Source organism: Mytilus galloprovincialis, chromosome 4, assembly GCF_965363235.1.
Source record: "Mytilus galloprovincialis chromosome 4, xbMytGall1.hap1.1, whole genome shotgun sequence".
In the NCBI taxonomy this organism is placed as follows: domain Eukaryota; kingdom Metazoa; phylum Mollusca; class Bivalvia; order Mytilida; family Mytilidae; genus Mytilus; species Mytilus galloprovincialis.
This window is the reverse complement of record NC_134841.1, coordinates 61,889,471-61,913,691: the sequence shown is the minus strand read 5'-3', so window position 1 is coordinate 61,913,691 and position 24,221 is coordinate 61,889,471. Positions and strand designations below refer to the sequence as shown.

Sequence of the window (24,221 nt, the reverse complement as noted above, 5' to 3'; positions counted from 1 at the left end):
AGGAACTGATATAGAGTATATGCATATGAGACAGCATCTCAACGATAAAACAGGTTTTAAAGGAAAAACACATACGGTACACCTTTGACAAAGTTTACATGTAATACACCAAGCTCAAAACAGAGTCTAGAATATTAAAAAATTAGTTTAAACAAGAACATATACGCATACTATCAACGCAACTTTGGCAAAAATCACATGATCTCTTTAACCGGACTTACACTTGTAGTTGTAGGACTATTTCTGAAGATACTAAACCTTCTACTGATGGTCTTAATCATGACATAATAAATATGTTCATAAAAGAGCATACAAGTAAGAATCTACAGGAAAAGTTTTAACGATTAAATAACGGTAAATATAATAGAATATATTTTTCGTTAAATGTCTAACTTCCTCATTGAATCGGTATATCTATTGAACAATTTATCATTAATTTATCCCACAGTTAATATCAGTAATTAGAAATCATTGTATTTATTATTTTTATTTGAAATGAAAATATTACGACTTTGAAATCTGAGACAAACTAAATTTAGCATCGAAGCAACTGGAAAAAAAATACAGCTAATAGATAATCCCAATATTATGGCTTCTTTTACAGTTGAATTCAAATTTTGTATATATATATATGTATGGTGATCCGATGGATAAATCTGTTGTAGAGTTGTCACTGACTCAGACGTACTTATTAATATAATTATTTTCTGTGACTGTATCTTGCATTAATTTGTAGGATCCTTTACTATAGATAATTGGGCTGATCTGTAACAATAACATCTCCATGCCTTATATATCATGTACTGTAGTACGCCGCTAGATTAAAACTGACGAGGAAAGATAACACACGGCCACCGAAAGCTTTATTATTGTGAAGCCCAGGTGGTCGTGTGGTCTAGCGGGACGGCTACAGTGCAGGCGATTTGGTGTCACGATATCTCAGTAGTATGGGTTCGAATCCCGGCGAGGGAAGAACAAAAAAAATTGCGAAAGCAAATTTACAGATGTAACATTATTGTTGGGTTGATGTTTAGACGAGCTGTATATATATATATATTATATATATATGTATAAAGAATACATCTAACAAATAACATAATTCAAACATTTATAAGACAGTAAGTGTGTTGGACATCAGTATGTATAGTGTTTCCACATATTGGCATTAGGGCTTCAATTTTTTTACATTTAGTTCAAAACAGCACAATCTACTATAAAAAGTAATTAGAATCATTACGTTTTGAGCAACAGTTTTACCCAAAAAGATATTTTGCTACAAAACGTGTTTTCCAAAGAAGAGTATGTGTGTAAGTATCGTTTTGTGGAAACCTGTTGCTCCCATATATTTTGACCAAAATAATGCCCGAAATGACCTTTTTGTGACAAGTACGGAAATTTCTACATCTCTAGTGACCTTTGTGTACGGAGGTGTCTATTTTATATCAAAATGTTTTTTTTATCAATAAGATGAAATTGGTTCTAAAGGTTTAAATAGAAAAAATACAAAAATACAGAACCCTTACAAAAATTCATAACAGAAAATCTCTTTATCAAATGGCAAAATCAAAAGCCCAAATACACCAAACGAATAGAAAACAATGGTCTTATTCCTGATTTTTTACAAGCATTTTGTTATGTAGAAAATGGTGGATAAAACCTATTTTTAACTAGCTAACCCTCTAACTTGTATGATATTCGCATTATATTCCATTATATTGAAAACAATGTGTGAAAAAAAACCCAAAAAGACGTAATACGTAAAAAGTAAAAAATATGAGTTCAGCAGTCAATATTGTGTTATAATCTGAATCTCTTTAAAAACATACAAATAAGTCAGTAACAGAAAAAAACCAAAATTGCACATTGACAGTCTATAGATTAAGCACACCAACAAAAACGAATCACAGGAATACGAAAACTAACCGTACCGTAATAACATATTAATTTTTTTTTTACATTTTTTTTGTAATTTCAATGTCCAAATGGTGGTTATTCTAATACCTTCTCCTTGAATATTTTTTTAACTCAAAATTTTTTTTTTTGTCAAAAAAGTTCTACTAAACTAAACTATTGTAAAATTTAAGTGATTTCTGTAATTTTGTTCATTTTTTAATTTGAAATTACCTCTATTTCTCCTATTAGTTCAACAGAAAAAAGGTACATGTACAAAAATGTATGCTACTTTCAAAGGCAGATTGTGAGCTAAATTGAACGGTTGCTCCATATTTTTTATTTTATTTTATTTTCTGTTTTAGTATCAGATAAAGTTCATTTATAGAAAAATATATCAAAATCATATGTTTAAAAATATATATATATATACCCGCTAACCGCTTAAGCTGAATAAACTGATTATAAAAAATACTAAGAAAGGTACATGAGGTTAAAACCAAGAGAATGCAATAGTATATGCAAACATTCAATGTAGTAGCAAATTAAAGCTTAACAATTAATCTATTTTTAGCCATTCAATTTGATATTTAAAATATTTTTGTCTATTGCAGGTGGTTATTAGGATCAGTTTCCTCTAGGGTGTCTAAAGTCAGCATATAGACTGTTCATTAATAGCAATTAGTGTTGTTACATTAATGAAAATGTATTAATATGTACTATATGAAAGGGACTTTAAAATAAAATCAATAAGAACACACACACACACAAAATAATCTTGGTAAACTATAATGACAATGAATAAGGTAGCATAGAATTAAACATCTCTTAACATTGTGTAGTTTCGTTTTATATATTAACAGAAGTTTTGTGTTAAACACCGTTTAAGTGGTTGATACATCTTTGAATCATTATGTCTGTCCATCAATGCATCCCGTAAACATTGTTGTCATATTTTCACAGAATCCACTGAATAGAATGACTTAATATTTGGTCAACAAATTGATATTGATGAGTTATAACGTATGAACACTTCACGGATCTTTTGGATACCTTCGTCATCTTTCCGATACTTTGATTTGTGTTCTGAACATACACTTTCGATTGCGAATGTGGTATGATAAGCTAAGCAACGCAAAAATTATAGTTCTAATAAACTTTAGAAACCCTCATTTGTTTTAAATAGTCGCTTTTTATGTATGTTGACGTTTATTTTTGTTGCAGTACATTGTTTCTGTTGTTCCGTTGTTTTCCTCATACAGTTGATGTATTTGCCATGGGTTGTATTTGAAACCAGGATTTGTTTACGCTTACGCGATTTATGTCTATTGAACAGCGGTACGCTACTGTCTTTCTTTATTCATCAAAGCTATATATTTTACAAAAGGTCAAACTAATAAACAGTTTTAATATGAAGAAAATTATTGATGAGTTGTAGTAATTTTCAAAGCGCTCATAACGACACATTAGATTTAACATTAATTGGTCAACACGACTTTTGAAAAGCAGAAAGCCTTGTGTTTCTCATCAATTAAACTGGCGATGCTCATGTTTATTCCAAAAGCACATGAGGAATCACAGAATTCGATTCAGATGGACAGCATGTATGAAATATATTTCAATTTCATGTTGGAAAATAAATATTTACCTTTTGCTATACGATATCGTTAAGCAATTAAACTTGTCGCAATTAATCTACTAGACGTATTTTTCCTGTATTACAAACGTTATAAAGCATCGAACTAAATTGAATACTATATCTGATATGTAATGACGTCAAAGTTGAACTATTGTTTGATCCTTAATGAAATACAAATATTAAAATTGATACTAGGCGTAATTCGTTTATCATATCAATATCAGACCGGTCTGCAGTCCTCTTAACAAAATCAAAGCAACACAAATATAAATGAATGTTAACCGTAAATTAAGGTAGCATTTTTCAAAGCCGTCCAATGACCTGTAATTGTGTACAACTTTATTTTTAGGACTCGATCAATTGTCATTTCATTGGCAATCATATCATTACCCTATCGCCTCATTTTTATATTCAGTATTATTATTTCAATTTTTTGTCTTATACATTTCTCAAGAACTTGAAACTTTTATTCTTCAATGCAAATCTGCCAAAAAGTCAAGAATGCATGTTTTTTAGAACTTGTCTTTAATATTAAAATCTGACAAGGTCTTAAAAAATGTACGTCTTGATGTAAAAAGATTCATATGTTCACGTAAAGATTTTGATGTTATCATATGGAACGCCACAGCTGTCTTATGTGTAACTCTGATATTACTTTATGTTGTTTTGTCTGTACTAAATATGGTTTTGACATTATGTAATGATGTGTTAATATAACTCAATATGGAATAGTTATTACACGTGTAGTCGATATTACACGATATGGTTTTGTATTGACTTGATATAGGTTTCTCATTACTCAATATGATTTTGTCATTACTCGATGTGGTTTCAACATTAATTAATATGGTTGTGTCATTTGTCAATGTGGTTTTAACATTACTTGATGTGTATGTGACTTAACGTACTGTAGTTGTTTCATTACATAATATGGTTTTTATTTCGTAACGGCGATTTGTAAATTTTTTATATGATTTTAACATTACACATTATGATGTTTCAAAATTTGACGACTTTACTACTTGATGTGTTTGTTTCATTTGATGTGGTCTTGAATTTCATTCTTTGATGTGGTCCTGTCATTCTGTGGTGTGGTTATCTCATTACTTAATGAGGTAAAACCACATGACCAATTCGGAAAAAATCTGTTCTATTTTTAGATAGATTTCCATGTTAAATGTACCTTGAATGCGAGCCCTTGAATGCGTGTAGACATCCATCTAATTAGTGTTCAAATTAAATTTGGGTTACTGTTTGAGTTAAACTTTGAGTTAGTTTTCGAATTCAAGTCATGCTAAAACCACATTGACTAATGACACAACTACATTACGTTAAGTCACATACACATCAAGTAATGTTAAAACCACATTGACTAATGACACAAACATATTAAATAATGGCGAAACAACATCGAGTAATGACAAAACATATTGAGTAATGACAATACTATATCAAGTCAAAACGAAACCATATCGTGTAATATCGAAATATCATTAAGTAATGACTATTCCATATTGAGTTATATTAAAACAATATTACGTAATGCCAAAACCATATTAAGTAAAGACAACATAAATTAATATAAGAGTTACACATAAAACAGCTGTGGCGTTCCATATTATCCGATATTAGCCCCTGACTAAAAACTTAATTTACAAAATATTTTATAATGTAAAATTGCAATTTATATAAATAAGTCAATTTTTACATGTCCATTTCGGCATCGTAATATTAAAACAATATTTATGAACTGATGTCCCATTCATTAAGGAATAGAAAGGGAAAACAGTACTATTTATTCTGCCATAGGCGACAGTATTAACATTTTCTAAATTTACCACTTTTAAAAATAAAAACCTCGATAAAACAGTTATATGTTGTGTTAGTACTTTATAATTCTATTTTAAAAATTAAAGCCAAATAGTATCATGACCGACTTCCAAAGGAGCTTGTTTATGTTATCCATGCCCACCGTCAATTTGCACCAAATTTATGAAAGTTTGCAAGTCTTTTCGAATAATTCTCTAGAAAATATTTCAATAGGTTTCAAAATTTATATTGTAAATATACACACTGCAGTTATTCATAGATAAATAAAAAATATACTGTACCCTTACATCCAATCACAGCGCTCCTAATTTGACTTCCTTCACCTGCCTTTGGTACACAAAAGGCCAACCTAATGCTGGGAAAATTAAATACTACCGTTTTCCCTAGAACTATTCCCATTTTTACGCTATTGAAAGCTTTCCGAAATTTTGGATCCTTAATGCTGTTCAAATTTCATACTTTCTAATTTATAATAATATAATAATGAATTGCAAAATGAAATCAACTTAATTACAATGCTTTAAAAGTAACCATTAGAGTAAATTAAATCATCATAATGATCCCACGTTACATTATGTGCTGTACACAAAGAAAAATTTCGCAGAATAGAAGACGCAACAAAAGAATAAGATGCTACCAAACTACTGTATGAGGTTAATCCAAAGCAGCTTGCGTGCTTGTGTACCTACACACATCTTCTATATGATTATGATAATGTATCATTGTACATGCACTTGTTACCACAATGACTATAACAAATAAAACGTCATCACCCAAAGCCGATATGCAATTCAAATGTAATTGTCATTCTGACTTTGATTTCATGTCAGAATGAACAGATTAGTTTCAGGAAACATGATTCCTCAACGTCACCATGATATTGTATACTATTTCAATTTCGAATTACTAGTAGTTTATAACTACAGAAACATTTTTTGATGCTATAGCTATTCTTTCTTATTCTTCTTATCTTATTATCGTAAATTATTTAGGTATAATGTTAACTATTCACTGTTAATATTCTTTTCTTGAAGCCATTTTTTGTCTGTCATCTTATTGTCTATTGGTAGAGTATTTAGATATGAAAATGTGTATATGTTATATGTAAATGTGACAGCAATTTTAAAACAACAGATCAAAGATTAAACAAAAGACACATTCTTAAACGTACGATACATCACTTGATAGTGTATATCATAGTAGGTCCGGGAAAACAGTTATAATGTTCGTATATAGTTCACAGTGTGGACAGTGTGTTACTTTTTATTTTTTTATACCCCGCCCAAATTTATTACTTCATGTTGTATGCCTCAAAAAGCAAGTAGGGACTTGGGATGAAATAACCTTGTAAAAGAATTTGGATAATGGACTTTAAAGTAAAATAGTGATTTTGTGCAGCTGAAAAAGGTTTTCAATTAGCATTTCGGAAACCTTGAAAAGATTTCAAGATCCCCTTAACATAAAACTGTCTATATTATGAGGTAGAGCTAATTTGATATCATTTGTCTCAACAAATTATAAAAATATTATTGAGAAAGAGCAGGTGGGATTTTTTTTAATTATCATTTATTGAAAATGCAGTTACGAAATAACTTTGTTCTCGTGCGTAAGAAATCAAGCTCTAAATCATAAAGAAGCTAGAAAAAAGGGGAATAATATCAAAACAGGTATAACAAACTTTATATACGCGTGCATTCCACGAAAAATTTGTCCACAGTTAAAAACAGTAACATGTTAAATGAGCTCGTCCAGAGTCGTGTGAATCTTATTGTGTGATACAATTTTGTCCACTTTTGATTAAAATGGAGATCACTATATGTGATATACATGTGCAATTGTCTATCTCCCTAAACAATTATATTACGAGTTATCTACACCCTACAAGTTTTTGTCAGAACTACACTGTACTATCTGCATACTGCCGTTGTCTTATTCATTTAGTTAGTTATTATAAACAAATATTGTATGGCGTTGAATCTTAGATTTAGAATTAGATAGTTTACACAGTAAAAAATCCATTATCTACAATAGTAAAATAAGGATACATTTCTAAAACAATATTGTTTGTAGTTAAGTGTTATCTCCAGAAAAGTGGATGCTTTATTTATCTGAGTTGCTTGTTTTAAAAAAAGTATAACTATCGAACAAAGGGTTACTCTTCATATACGTATATATATTCGATTTCTAAATATATACTTTTTTGTCTCAGTCAAATATCTATTATATTGTGCTTTTAAAAATTTATTCAATTTTATAAGACTATAACCAAATGGGAAATACATCATTATGAGAATCACAAGACGGCAGGGATATTGATTAAGATCTCTATTATTTTCCTTTGATCTTAATAGGAAGACTAACAACGTGTCCATAAAAGAACATAGAATAAAATTGAACAGGAAATACCTTTAACGATGAAATAAAGGTAAAATAAATATAAAATATACATAAACACAAAAAGTTAAGTTTATTCTATCCATAAAGAAAGGTATGAAAGATAATTCCGAAACGTGTAAGCTACATCACAGGCAAAAATTTAAAAAAAAAATGATATCGTCATGATTCATCTTTCAGTAAACACATTTGTCAAAAATGAAAATATCACGTCAATAAAATCAGAGACAGACACACGGATGCGAACAATTTGGAAAATTTGCATTCCATATAAGATCATATAGAACAAATCATGTACCATTCCATATAGGTTCATATAGAACAAATGATGGACCTTTCCATATAGGATCACATAGAACAAATCATGGACCATTCCATATAAGATCATATAGAACAAATCATGGACCATTCCATATAAGATCATATAGAACAAATGATGGACCATTCCATATATGATCATATAGAATAAAAGTTGAACCATTCCATATAGGATCATATAGAACAAATGATGAACCATTCCATATAGGATCATATAGAATAAATGATGGACCATTCCATACAGAATCATATAGAACAAACGATGGACCATTCCATATAATGATGAACCATTCCATATAGGATCATATAGAACAAATGATTGACCATTCCATGTAGAATCATATAGAATAAATGATGAACCATTCCATACATGATCATATAGAATAAATGATGAACCATTCCATATAGGATCATATAGAACAAATGATAAACCATTCCATATAATGATGAACCATTCCATATAGAATCATATAGAACAAATGATGGACCATCCCATATAGGATCATATAGAATAAATGATGAACCATTCCATATAGGATCATATAGAATAAATGATGAACCATTCCATATAAGATCATATAGAACAAATGATTGACCATTTATAAAAATGATGGGAAAATTAACAAGATGAAAAGAAAAGCATTTGGTTTATTAATGAGTATTATCTGAAATTTTGACAATAAATGGTGCATGCTTATACTTATGGTACATGGAAAATATAACATGTTCCATGTAAACTAGTATTCCTTAAAACATTTAGAGACAACTTCCAATTACTAGTTCTGACTTAATACTGAGTACAAATATAGTCAAACTTCTCTTCACGATTCATAACGAGTATTGTATTGCAGTCCTGTTATGTAATGTTGTCATTGTAATGTTATATTCAGTATTGCCATAAAAGTGGGAGGTTTGGCTAGCCACAAAACCAGTACAACTCACCATTTTTATTTAGAAAATGTCCTGTAACAGTTAAGAAAATGGTCATTGTTATATTATAGTTCGTTTCTGTGTGTGTTACATTCTAGTGTTGTGTTTCTGTCGTGTCGTAGTTCTCCTCTTATATTTGATGTGTTTCCCTCAGTTTTAGTTTGTAACTCGGATATCTTTTTTTCACAATCGATTTATTATTTTCGAACAGCCGTATACCACTTTTGCCTAGATATTTTAACTACATATTTTTTTGACACACTGCGTCTTTTATTTCTCTAAATATAAGCTTTCTGTACGCGTACGCGTGAATCTTAACAGTAGTATTATTTTCATTTGGTATTTTGATCTATTTTTATCCTCATAATTATATAATTATGTATTCAAGTCATTAAATCTAGCAGGTATCACAATTTTGGTTCTAAAAATATAAATTTCACAATAGTATGGTGAAAACAGGAATTTGAAATTTACATGTGACAGTAAATGAAACATTAGATCACAAACGATCCACAAAAGAATCAAGCAATACACCTTTTTTAAAAATAAAAAAATAAGAAAAAATTAAAGTTCTGATTAAAAATATTTCATTTGTTTCTTCTTCGTCACCCAAGCGACATTTAGAACAAGGTGCAAAAACCGGTCGACTCGGCAACACAAATGTTTCTGAGAAGGTATGCATATTATGTCTTCATTTAGATTGTTCCTTTGTGAGCTAGCACGTTGTAAATCAGACAACGCGTTTGTCTTGTAGAAAGTATATTTACATTAACATGTAATCTTTCTGAGTACACCTGGTACATATTTGCCAACTGAGGTATATAAGAAAGTATATTGCATTAATATGTTATCGTCCTGAGTACGCTTGACATATTTGCCACCGAACGTTCAGTAGACAGGATGACACAATAACATTTTATCGTCCTGAGAATGCATGCTATAGCTGTCACCGGACGATCTTAACATTTAAGTCTCTTTGTTTTCTTCACACATCATAGTCAATATAATATGATGCGACTGTCATATAAGTGAGAGGTTTAGCTAGCTATAAAACCAGGTTTAATCCACCATTTTCTGCATAAGAAAATCTCTGTACCAAGTCACGAATATGACAGTTGTTATACATTCGTTTGACTATTTGAGCTTTTAACTTTGTCTTTTGATAACGGACTTTCCGTTTTGAATTTTCCTCAGAGTTCAGTATTTTTGTTATTTTACTTTTTAGTAGAAAATATGAAATATTAACATGGTATCGTTCTCAGAACGCATGGTATAATTGCTACCAGACGTTCTAAAAATTATATGTTTTCTGTAGCATGCTGCAACCTTTATTACATTGAAACAATAGATTGAAAAATTAGATTATAAGGGTTCATAAATGAATACAGTGCATTTACCAATATCTAAAACGCCCACAGAAGTTTCGTCTTGATGCCTTCTCTTTAGGATGCCATGCATTGTCATCACAGACTTACGAAGCTACAGGCAAAGTAGATTGCAACACTGAGAATATTTATACTGTTGCTAACATAAATATTTGCTCTTTGCGTCATCTTTCAATTAAGGATGAAATGTAACAGTATTTGTTACTTTGCAATATTATAATTAGTTCATAAATAAGGAAATTAAAAAGCAAAATGGACATTATCAAACCATTGTTTGCATTATATTCTGTGTACAACGTAGGGATTTATGTAATTTGTTTGTTATTTGTATGGAAAGTATACATGAGTACCTTGTTTTGATTAGAATTGATTTTTACAAAAACAGCATATCTCTTTTTTTTTAATCCTTCTGAAGAAACGTATATTGTAAAAAATAAAACATTAATGTAGTTCCGTTATCATGACATAAAATGTGAATAAAAAGTTGTATGATAATATAATTTTTATAATGTTTTTAGTTCGTACAGATCAATAAAGACAGTATATTTTAACATACCTTTTAGCTTCCGATAAGAAATTAATCGATTTGTATTCTAAAAAAATTCTAAACTATAACTGGACTGTATCTAGCTTTTATGATTAATCTGAGTTTAAGAGTTGATTTATATCCATGTAGTAGATTAATGAATAGACAAATCAGTATACGTACATGATTAGAAATCAATTAGCAAGAGGGAGTCAGCTGAATACCGGACCAGCAACATGTTGAGTCATATTACAGCATATGTTCATCACAGTAAAGAATACATCATCTTCACGTTTTCAATTATAGTTATACTCATTCAAAATGTACATTTTGTGAAGCTTTCAGTATTTTTTTGTGGAGGAAAGTCCAGAAAAGCGCTTCGGACACACAAACCCATAAGCTTGTATTTCATTCAATAAAGCAAATTCGATGCAGCTGCTGGTGATTTGCTAGTACTAGTGATCAATAGTCAGTGCTTCAGAACTGTCATGATCAAAAGCAATAGAACACACCCGCGACATCGCGTGTCCGTGACGGAATTAAACTACCTACGCCTTATTTTAAAGCTGACATTTTAGTATTCCTATTGTCATTTGATAAAGTCATGCTGATTATAAGTATAAGGTAAACTTTGTCGCTGCTTTCAACATCTTTACTTAAATCCGACTTGGTTTTCTACTTACAACCAGAAACTACTTGTAGATATGTTTTTGGTCAATGATTGAATTTACTAGTGTCAATCCGATAAATGGAACCTTTTGGGTCTTATTTAACAGAAATTAATAGGACGAATTCATATATGATTATGACCAATGCAATTTGGGATTTACACCGTTTGGTTGTGCGACTGACAGGTGGAAGGTACATATTAGGTAACAGGTAACAGGTACTATTGGATTCGACACGGAAATAGCTAATTATTGGTAATATTAATTATGTTGATAACAAAAGGGCCAGGTATAAGTGTAATTTTTAATCAACACCATTGTCCAATATTTGCAATATATAAAGTCGAAAATTTTTGAATCGACGTTTTTACGTCACGCTGACTAACAATTGTACCTCGTTATTTTAGTTAGTTCTTACATTCAAACTTATAGATCATAAAGAAACTGTGATGCCGCCTACTTAGACGAAGTTGACCTCAGATGGATTTTGTTAATCTTCCCTGGTATGTTCCTTTAAGTCCTAAGTTCTTCATTAATTTACTAACTTATACTTATACAACCTTGGCTTTCGGTTTGGTTATTTTTAGTTTGAGCGTTGCTGAAAAAAGTAAATACAGAAAAGCTTCTAAAGCACATATAATTCATATTGTGTTTTTTTTCATTTTCATGCATGGTACAGCTTTAATAAGCGGTGAGAATTTCAATCAACAGAGACATGATGTAAAAGTTTGCCAAAGGAATGCTTGCTCGGCTTTGGTTATACTTTTTGTACATTTACGTTTATAAACTCTTAATTTTTTAGAATATTTTTTGTATTTTAAAATATCTAGGTACCGGGTTTCGCTAACGAGACATTTACTGTCCAAATCATAATCTAGTGCAGTAATATTTGTACCGTTACGGTACTCGCAAACCTTAACAAGCAATCTTAAAAAATTAAAAAAGGAGCACAGATAAAATTCGAATGCGAGAATTTGACTTCTTACAGTGAGATCGGTTATTTATATGTCTTTTGTCATTTCGTATCATGTGTTTCGTCGACTTATTGCTGTGCTTGTTCCTTAACTTCGTGACATGAGGATCTACACAAAAGAAATCTTCTATTAAAAAAAGCTCATGAAAGAAAAAAATAAAATAAAAAAAGTACTGAACCCCGAGGAAAATTCAAGATGGAAAGTCCCTAATCAAAGAAGACTAACAAGTTTAAAAGTTTAAATGACAACACCAAATAAGACAAAAAGTAAAAAATGAAGTGTTCAAAGCGGAAAATAACTGACAAGGAAATTAAAGTGTCATTTGTGTACTATATATCTTAAGTATACATATATATAAATTAATAATGCTGCTGCGGATAAACACAGATATATTGTTCGGGGCTAATACAATTCGTGGATGAACCACCACCTTAAGTGGAAATAATAAACAAAAACAAACAAACAAACAAACAAAAACAAAACAAAACAAAACAAAACAAAACAGACAGGACCAGTATACAAAAGGTTTAATTCATCCGAAACACTGATTATGAAAAACAAACATGTTTCAGTTTTATAAACTGGTAATTCGTAGATTCAAGTACTACACTTAAGCCAGAAGTTTCTGCGCTAGTCTAATGACAAAAGTTGCAATTGTACATATACTTTAAAACATCGACCAATTATTATTGTTATTTAAAACAACTTTAAAAGTACACAGTTTAGTCGCGTTTATTTTTACTCCAACTGATTGCATTCTTGTTTAGTTGTTACCAACGCAAATATGTAGTTGCAGTAACATATTTCGACTAATTTTAATTATTGTTTAACTGTTACCAACGCAAAAATTCAGTGTGTGTTCATCAACCGTTAATGTTCGATCTTGAAATAAACAATTAAAATGGAAATGAAAACAGTAATTTTCATCCTTTTAAATGATTATTTAACACAGTTAAAAAGGGTTTACCGATGGATGTCGAACTGCTATATTATTTTAAAGGAAAGTTTATTCAACCTTGTAATGAAAAAAATCCATTCAAGTATCAACAAGGATTTGTATAGTAATGTACAAACCCTTGGTATCAATAAATAATTGTTTGAAATATTATTTTTGGAATAGCACTAGTAACATTTTTTTAAGCCGGTTTAAGTCTGATATGGTTAGTTTTTTGGTTTTGATGTCTGAATCAGAATCATACACGACCTAAGATCTGAATTGTTCTCGATTAAATAGTTAATGATTAATCTTAATTGTCTTTCTTAATATTGCGGCATAGTATATTTCAAGTAAAAAACATTCTCTTTGTTTGTTTTTTTAACTTTTTTTTAAAAAGGGCAAATTAAATAAAGACTTGCATTTTTTATATTTATGACTTATACAAGAATAAAAAATAAATTGTTTATGATTTTTCTATTAAAATTATACATGCATTTACAGTCACATTAGCAAATAAAATGACCGTATTATCAACTATTTAAAGAAAGCAAAAATATTTATTCGGATTGGTCGACTTGGAATACTAAGTAAAGTCGAGTTCTGCCCGTTTCAGGGTTTTGCTGGTTTGTAGGTATTAACATTGAAATGTGACTTTGATTGGGGCAAATATACAGAACTAAGATATTATGTGATTGTCATGTACTCTTATACAATAATGGTAATTATCTATCAATTTCTTTCGTGTCCGATAACAGTTAATCATTTGTTTTCGTATTCAAATTAATATTTTCACACTAAATGGAAATGGATACAAACTATCATATGCTAGCTATAGAAAAGTATATAATGAGTATAACCAAATGACACTCGTAAAACAAGTCAAAATGGACATTTCGTATCCTTTTAATATGTTCAAAATTGTTAAATTCCGATGCATAATAATAGAGAAAATTGTTCTGAATGAAATGAAAAATTTCCGAATTAATGAATCATTGATATTGTTTCTATTAAAAGACAGGTTAAACATATATTTTATAATTTGTTTTATAAATTCATAAAATCATATCATTTTCTACTTAACAGTCTGAACAATCACCCTTATATGTCTCAAATGGTAAATACATTCATAAAACACGATCTACCTCTAAGGTCTTGTTTAGTTGTTGTATATACATATGTAACTATAAAATACAATTATTTTCATGGCAATTAATATTTGTGGTTTGTGAAACACTTGCATTTTCGTTGATATTCGATTTGTGGTTTTTCCAATATCTCCACATAACCTTGTAGAAAATATGGAACTCGTTGAACATTTAAATTCGTGGTTTATCTATACACACAAAATTCACTAAAATTGGTACTCAACGAATTATAATGTATTGTCCTACACATCATTATATTTTCTATGTTAACAGAGTTGTTAATAGTGTATACTTATAATATAATTATTATAAATTCAAGAGTATAAATTCACAACTTCTAAGTTTAAAAAAAAATAAACAGTTCACTGCTTGTGTACATGCTTTGAACAGTTACACTTTACACATGTATGTTTCCCGGCACAGAAAAAATGATCAGAGTACTAAACTATTGTGTTAAAACAAAATATTTTGTTTTATTATAACCAGTTTATCATACTACTGTCTGCAGATGTAGAAGACTTTACCATTTTTCATTCTTAGAAAACTTGCTTAATAAATTATAATTAAAATATTGAAATGTTCTAATTCTTTTCTTTCTTCAATATACAAAACCAAACGAAAACTGTTCTCAACTTCAAGTTCACTAGTGTATTTGAAAATTATAAAACTTAAAATGTACACACTGTAAAAATGGTAATGTACTTACTCCGGCCCCTCCTCCGATGCCCCCTGCCTTGACCACACTTGTCCAGTTCCGTGGTGTTAGTTTGTCCTTTCGGACTTCTGTTTGTTCAGATGAGTTGTCAGTTATTGTTGCTATTTTTGGTTTTATAACATCGTGGGTTTTTCTTGAACTAATGGTTATTGTGCATCCCATTTGAGGCATAAGTCATATTTCCCTAAGGCATAATTGTTTAATATGTATTCCAGGTAGTCATTTTAATCTAATTCCGCTTATTATGTCGATTTAATTTTCCAAATGATGAATTTACTCTCTTTTGTGGAATTCAACATTCTTTGTGTTTGTATTTACTACTTGAGAGTCCAATCCTATAACAGAATTAGAGTTTTACTATACTTCACTATCCGTTAGCCTGTATTGATAATACCCTGAACAAATACGCTTAATAAAAACAAACTACCTAAACTAAATGAAATCAACATCATCAACACCACGTGGTTACATTTCAGCAGGTATTGCAAGCGGACCAATCAATACTTCTTTTACCTGAGTTTAAAATGCTTTTAGTTGTCTCCCTTTAGAAAAAAAAGAAAATATATTGTAATTTAACCAAATATCTGATTGTTTCATCAATCGATATTAGGATCCTGTGTCTATGAAATTTTGCCTTTTATAGCATTGGATCGATACGCTATTGAATTTACAGAAGTAAAACGCATTGAAACTATTAAACGGTGATTGGTTTTCCATAACAGTATAAATAATAAATGAAATATCTGACGTTAGAATATTTAATGTGATTAATCTCCAATAGAACATGGTTGAACATGCAATACAGCCATATGAATAGTGCCCTCGAGGTTGCTTAATTTACGTTTTGTATTGACTATACAGATGATATACAAAGGTCAGAGCAAAGAACGAACATTATTTTTCCATTCTTGCATTAAAGGACTGATCAATACTTTCATTTTGATAAGTCTTGATTATTGATAAACATTGTTCGATTAAAAGTTTTTAAAGGAATAAGTGATATGAATGTACATTTGCATATAAAACAAATATTATTTTTATTTTTAATTACTTTTTTTAGGTAGAAATACTCTTAAACAATCGTCATTGACTGGTAACCTCCAGGTAGTATTTCTTAGATTCTGTCAAAACTGTGACGTACACTGCCAGATGACGTTACATTAAAACTAACGATTAGTTGGAAATTTTACAAATACTATAATTGATTATTGACAACAAGACCTTATCTTTCCATATCATTTATTTGTTGCTTATGCTGTAAATTGTAAAATAAAAAGAAACCAACAAAAAACACACAAATGAATGCAGAATACAATTTGCAATCTTGAACTCTGAACATGCTTAAACTATAGTTATCTCATTGTCAATGTGGTCCTTTTCAAACATTTGATTAAAACACATGTGACAGATTGAAGTCACACAAACCAAAAAAAAGAAAAACGCGAATTAACTAAATAATATAAAAAGGAATGAAAAGGTTGAAAAATCCAGACCGCTATGCAAAATTTATTCAAAAAAGGAAACAAACTTGAAGTCAAAGACAAGTTCTTTAGCAAACACTTTAATGTAGACTTTTAGCAAATATGCGATACCTGTAAAAAAAAACACACGAAAAGAAGAGCATATCTCGCTGAAAGTTGTTTACATTGGAAACATAATCGGTAACACATTTTTTATCTTTAAGCTTCAGGTTTCACTTGGATATAGCACACACTTACTAATAAGTAAGTATTAAAAATAACGATTCTGGACATTCGCTTTATTTTAAAGCCTCGAGTGCGGGTAGCCGTATGGTTAAATTCAGTCACCGGCCGGGTCCAAGCAAAGACAAGGAAATTGGTATCTGCTGCCTCAATCCTAAGCATGTGGATTTTGGATTAAGAGAAAAGACTGGTCGGCTAGAATTTAGAAATATGTATCCAGCAAGGGTAAAACTCTCTTCCTGTGAAATTTTATCTTGAGCACGTTACAAATCGGAGGCAGTGTGTTAGTCTAGTAAAAAGGAGGATGTTAACATATGAAATAAATATGACTGTTCTCGTCCTGATATACAATTAATACTTTCCACTGGACGTTAAAAGGCAATAAATCATCATCTAGGTTCATCTCTATCAAGAGACTTGGGATAGGCAAGTGATAAGACTTAATATTTTTTTAAACTTTAGCCGTGGAATATTATCAGATATATAAACCGAAAAGAAATACAAAGAAAAAGGTATAATAAAAAAACCCAACAACTAGCTCTATTAACAAACACATAAATTATAAGATTAGAAAAACAAAAAACAAGTATTTCAGTAATACACAATTCTTCTACATTCTAGTCCGTACGCTCCTCAGAGAGTCAGATTGTAAACATTGTATCACTACCACTACCCAGCTTGAAGCCTCATCCGAACATTTTAAAGTCCCCGACTATGTTTAAAGTCCCCGACTATGGACTGGTTACCAACATTACACATACAACCATGCATTTGAATTTTGTTTCAATTCCGCATCTAGTTAGTAGTCTACTACTAATCTATCTTCCTTACTACTACCAAAGAACTTGTTATCAAATTTTGTAACAAAGCTTATGACAAAATAGTATTATTTTGTTTTACGAGTTTTTCTTCTCTCTACACTACACTTCCACACAATCTTATCAAGAAAACGTCTTTCTATGTAAGTTCTTAGTAAATAGTCTTTTGAAAAATCTCATTGCAAGTGTATTTGCTGTAACTAGTTTAAAGCCTTTGTCTATACGGAAAAAGGTAAGTATGCTAGATACTCTTACTGGAAATGTGAACATGGACAACACATATATATATATAAGTTTCGGCGATAAAGTGTATCGACAGATGGTAGGTATTTCTAAAGGCACTAATTGTGCCCCTTTTACCAGAGTTATTCCTGTATTGCTATGAATCTCAGTTTATGACCAAACTAATCAAAGACACATTATTGTTACATTTGGTTGACACATTCAACAATACCTACCGTTATCTTGATGATATTTTTCGTTAAATAATCCACAGTTCACCAAATATACTACCGACATTTACCCAAATGAACTGACTTTGAATAAATCTAACAGCAACCGCAGTAGTTGATCGTTCTAGATTTAGATATTTCAATTCCTAAAGGGAAACTCCATACTAAAATTAACGACAAGAGAGACGATTTTTCATTCCCTATTTTTATTTTTTCCTTTTTTAGACGACGATGTTCCTTTGGCTTTATTATGCAGTGTTTACACAATCCCTACTCCTTCGTTTTGTCCGTGTTTGTAGTGATGCCATACATTTTAACGAACGTAATCAATGCATTGGCACAAATATCGAATTTGTCATCACAAAATTAAAACATTGCTAAATTTGTATTCTTTTCGTGTGTTTAGGATGTACACATCCACGCTTATTTTCTATATATAGTTTGCTTTAACTACCTATAACATTATACATATTTATTTTAAGGTTAAATCATAACTATGCTACTTTTATTTTGGCACTGCACAAGTCATGTCTTCTTTGACTGTCCATAGTGTTAAACACTAAATCACTGGAATGTGTTTTGATTGATAGTCCCTGTTGCATGATTTTCTATGATTATTTGTGTTTGATTATCTTTCAGTTACTGCGAGTACTCTCAAATCATACTTTCGTGTTGACTTGACCTGATGACACAATTTTTAATGCAGTTTTGATATTCAATGTTTGCTTGTTTGCTTTAACCGATGATCATTTCATATCGTCTTACACTGTACTAAATGTGGCATGAACAAGAAGACATGATCAGGTAATACATATATACAAATTTACGAAGGAAAATCAAAGAAAACGTTTTGTCTTGTTAAACAAATACAAAATTAGAGAATCATGTTAATAGAAAAAGAAGAAGCAGTATGTAATTAACTTTCTAAATTTCTTACACACAGTCCTCATGATTGCTTAACACCCTCTTGTGAAGAGTTGCCTCATTGGCAATCATACTATACCTTCTTATTTTTATGTGATAACGTTACTTCAAGAAACAAGTGGCATGCACAATAAAATCTATTATTATTATATTTTTATCTTTTGATCAGATAGTCAAAAGATATTACTTAAAGGCTGAGTTAATAATATTTTAATGACATTAAGACTAAGAACGACCGTATCTCACAATTTTTATTCTATGAAAATATTCGCAGTAATCAATATTATCATGTCTGTATATTTTCAAATATAGATAAACTGCCCACAGGCACAAGTTTGTGATTTTTTTTACCTTAATATAAATTCGCATTTTAAAAAATGTATTTGTACTGAATTTCTTCATTTGATGGTGTCATTTTAGAAATATATTTAACATTGCAATTAAAGTGCGAGGTATGGCTTGCCACAAAAACAGGTTCAACCCACCATTTTGTTTTTCTTAAAATGTCATGTACCAAGTCAGGAAAAAGGCCATTGTTATATTATAGTTAACTTCTGTGTATGTTGCATTTTAGTTATGTGTTTCTGCTGTGTCGTTGTTCTCCTCTTATATTTGATGTGTTTCCCTCAGTTTAAGCTTGTAACCCGGATTTATTTTTTCCTAAATTGATTTATGAATTTCGAACAGTGGTAAACTGCTGTTGCCTTTATTTAGTTGTCTCTTCGAAGATTATCATGGCCAACATATTCATAAACTATAAAAACGTTGATGTGCAGACATTATGACATCATCGAAATGGATATTCAGAAGCATATCCGGCTGGTGAAAGAAAGAAGCAACAATCAAATACATAACTTGAATTATGTTCATCTAAATAAAAATGAATAATTCAGTTTATTTTTTTATATACCTTAGTAGCCCAGTAGAGCATTCTATACATGTCCACTTCTATCCATGGACTACATATGATATAAAATACCATATTATGGAAGGGAATATCCGCCATTATTATACATTTCCTAATTTGTTACATGCAATTTGTTAATTTGTAAAATATAATTTCTTAATTTGTGAAAATACAAATTGAGGAATAAATGCTTCACCAAAGTCTATGAGTTTTATGTTTTATGGCCGAGCTGGGCTTATCTATTATAGGATCTGAATAACTGTATTTGTAAAAACCTTTGGACTATTCTTAAATCCTGTACTGGTTTTATCGGTTCAAAAAGATAGACAGGGTCGTACTATATAAAGTAATATCTAGAAAAATATTCTTGAACACTTGTTCAACGCAAAAATCAGTATAAAATATCCTTCTCCATATTGTATGGTGCTATTATTACTGATTTTTGCGTTAAACATGTGTTTAAAACGATCTGCTAGTAAGTTTATATATGAAGGCATTTTAAATAATCCCTTTGAAGCAATAAAGGCAGCACAAGAATTATAAATAGTTCAAACACATAGATATAATGTTCTGGTAGGCTTAAATTATCTAAACCAGTTAACATCGTTTCAACAAAAAAATACAGATAAAGCATTACTAGCAAACTATCAAAGAAATTCGGCGACAGCATTTTTTTTCTTCAGCCAACAAATATTTAAGAAACAAATCTTATAAAAAATTTATCGTTGTTCAATTTTTATTTACCTTTTACAGTTCTATTACTGGTTGATTTATTTTTTAAAGATATAGGCCTGTTGCACCAACCACACTATCTGCCAGAAGTTGGTGGAGCATTTGCGTTCGATGGACGAGTGGTATCTTGAGAACGAGTATTTTCTTGAGAACCGAAGCTTCACATTGGCTGGCAGTGATAATAATTACACTGAAACATTCTCCCAAACGTGACTCAAACAAAGAAATTACATTTCACAAATTAAGAAATGTAGAGTTGCATATAACGAACGAGGAAAATACGTTAACAAGTTAAGAAATTGGATTTACACATTAAGAAGTTACATTTCACAAATCAAGAAATGTAGAAATTCATAAAACGGATGTAAATAATACATTTTACAAATTAAGAAATTGCATGTTAAAAATGGTCGATGGTACACTTCTTATGCAATCATACACATATGTTATGTTGTTCAAAATTATATTATAGTAATATTCTAATGCATAAATAAGGTTTATTATGATATAATGTATAAATAAGGTTATTGTATTAGAATGTATAAACATGGAAGTATTATATTGTCAATATAATACTTCCATGGTATAAATGAGGTTACTATATCACAATGTATAAATAAGGTTATTGTATTATAATGTATAAATAAGGTTACTATATTATAATGTATAAATGAGGTTACTATATTATAATGTATAAAGGGGGTTACTATACCATCACGAATAAATGAGATTACTATATTATAACGTATAAATGAGGTTATCATATTTTAATGAATGAATAAGGTTATTTATTCGGATGAACCCCAGAACAATTTAACATGGTAAGTAAAAGAAAATGTAGTACACTTAAAAGGTTTCACTGTATCTCAAGGATAAGATGCACCATGAATATTTCAGAGAATTGAATCTGTTTCTGAACTTTATAAAAAAGAAGATGTGGTATGATTTCCAATGAGACAACTATCCACAAAAGACCAAAATGACACAGCATAACAACTATAGGTCACCATACGGCCTTCAACAATGAGCAAAGCCCATTCCGCATAGTCAGCTTTAAAAGGCTCCGATAAGACAATGTAAAACAATTCAAACGAGAAAACTAACGGCCTTATTTATGTAAAAAAAAAATGAACGAAAAACAAATATGTAACACATAAACAAACGACAACCACTGAATTACAGGCTCCTGACTTGGGACAGGCACATACATAAATAATCCAAACCCTCCCTCTAACCTGGGACAGTGGTATAACAGTACAACATAAGAACGAACTATAAAAATCAGTTGAAAAAGGCTTAACTCATGATGGACAAAAATACAAGTGGACGTGGCCCGGTACTTATACATCCCGACACAAAAAGACACAATGAACAGATCTGAGAGTACTCGCAGTTATCTGACAGCTTGTACAAAGCCACTAAAAAAATCATGCATCTAAGACTGAACTATCAATCCGTACACATCCAACATCCAATGGATTTAGTGTAAAGACGTCATAAACAGCCTGAGAAAAACATGACCTTGTGCAATGCCAAGTTACAGGTATCGACAGATTGTAGATCCATGAATATATATATGCATATAACATACTAGTAATATTTAGTTAGCTTTTAATTTACTGATAACAAAATCAATATTTATACCAATAAAAACAATACTCAATGATCTTATTACAGTGTTGAATAGGTAACCTTTTAGAATAAGTTTATTTAAAGGAGCGACAAGTTTACATGGATCATTTCTAAATTTCCGGGCACGGTTAACAACATTTCCGTAAGAATGAGGATGCACTATCCCGTTTGAAATAAGTTTTCTACAGGTGCAACCAAACTTCAAAACCAAATCTTTATATCTATGGAAAAATTTAGTTATTGATCTAACTGTATTACATATCGATATACTCATTTGTTAAGTTTTAGCAAACATCTTTTTGTTATAGAAGTTCTTATGAAAATATGGTATCAAATCAGAAGTTTCCTGTGTATTTTTGAAAATGATGTTTTTGTTTTAATAAACAGATCGAAGAAAACCACGAAGGTTGACAGTTGTACATTAAAACATAAACCTTGTTGTCTTTGCAGTGTGGTTCTATAGTATTATTAATTAATGTGTGTTTTCATAATGACATTGCTAAGTTCTATAAGAGTGCCTTGTGGATATCTGTTATGGCCCAAGTCAACGCTAAGGAATATTTCAATTTCGAGGTCTTTGTTACAGCCAGAGTCTCCTTATTGAACCTGAATATGTACAGATTCACAATTAAGTTTTTTTACAAACGTGTTTAATATAAGACAAGACAACATGTACAAAACAAGACATAAAAAAGTAAACTTCATATCCATTTATCGGGATTTGTGATCCCTTCAGTACATAATCAAAGCCGCAAACAGTTTAGTCTATTACTGCTATCACCCATGATAATAATACTGATGCGAAATCACATTTCTAAATCCAAATATTTAACATGACATGTACTTATTTTGCTACTACAATTGGATATCGTAACAGACGAACGTGAAAACAATGTACTGGAATAAGGGAGATAATCAGCATTAGCTCCACCAGAAGATATTATTATGCCTAACTAGTTATTCAGCTTGATTTTGTCATTACTGTCCTTACTACACATGCGTATAAATGTTTTATGACTGTTCTCCTTTCTTACACATCTAAGCTATTGGTATCTTATATCAACAAAATCTAATGTCCTTTGTTCACAGTAATCCACAAATTTTGTAAAATTTACAAACACACATATTGCTGCAATCACCATCGTTGATGATAACTTTGATATAAGAAGAATAATAATGTTATATTTTAAGCGCTTAGTAGATAAATAGATTAATTAAGCCTATCTTTTCGAAGGTAAAACTAAAAAACTTTAAATCTTAAGCTCGATATAATGAAAATGTAATATGTAACACATTAGCATTGTAAAACATGCATTCTATAGTGATCTATAGTGAATTTATCACCATTAAAAAACTTTTCGGAAAGGAATTTGCTGCAATCAAGATAGAAACTTAGACATTTGAAATGGGAATGAAGTAGTAATTGTGTACATTTATTCTTTTAGAAATACATTATTGCCATTATAGATAAGATTTTGAATAGTGTAAAAGATCACATTTTGTAATGCTTTAGAAATTTGATACAAAAAGGAATTATATTATTATGATCTAAAATGCTAGTATTCTTGCATGAGTAGAACCTATTTTACAATTTGAATATGAAATTGACTATGTTTGTATTCAAATAGAATTCACATATAATAAAGAATATTGCATTTAAATGTCCTCTATAAAGAGTGCCAACGTAAATGGGAATACCTAC

General features: G+C 30.2%; 1 protein-coding gene across 2 annotated transcripts in view; it reads right to left on the bottom strand.

Moving 5' to 3' along the window:
• LOC143072636 (calpain-9-like) overlaps nt 1–15,805 on the bottom strand; it is a 41,943-nt gene extending 26,138 nt beyond the window's left edge. For both annotated transcript variants that reach the window (XM_076247677.1, XM_076247678.1), the window contains exon 1: nt 15,343–15,805. In XM_076247677.1, the coding sequence (XP_076103792.1) occupies nt 15,343–15,522 (180 nt within the window). In that variant the 5' untranslated portion in view covers nt 15,523–15,805. The remainder of the gene's footprint in view (nt 1–15,342) is intronic.
• Between the last annotated feature and the right edge of the window lie 8,416 nt (nt 15,806–24,221).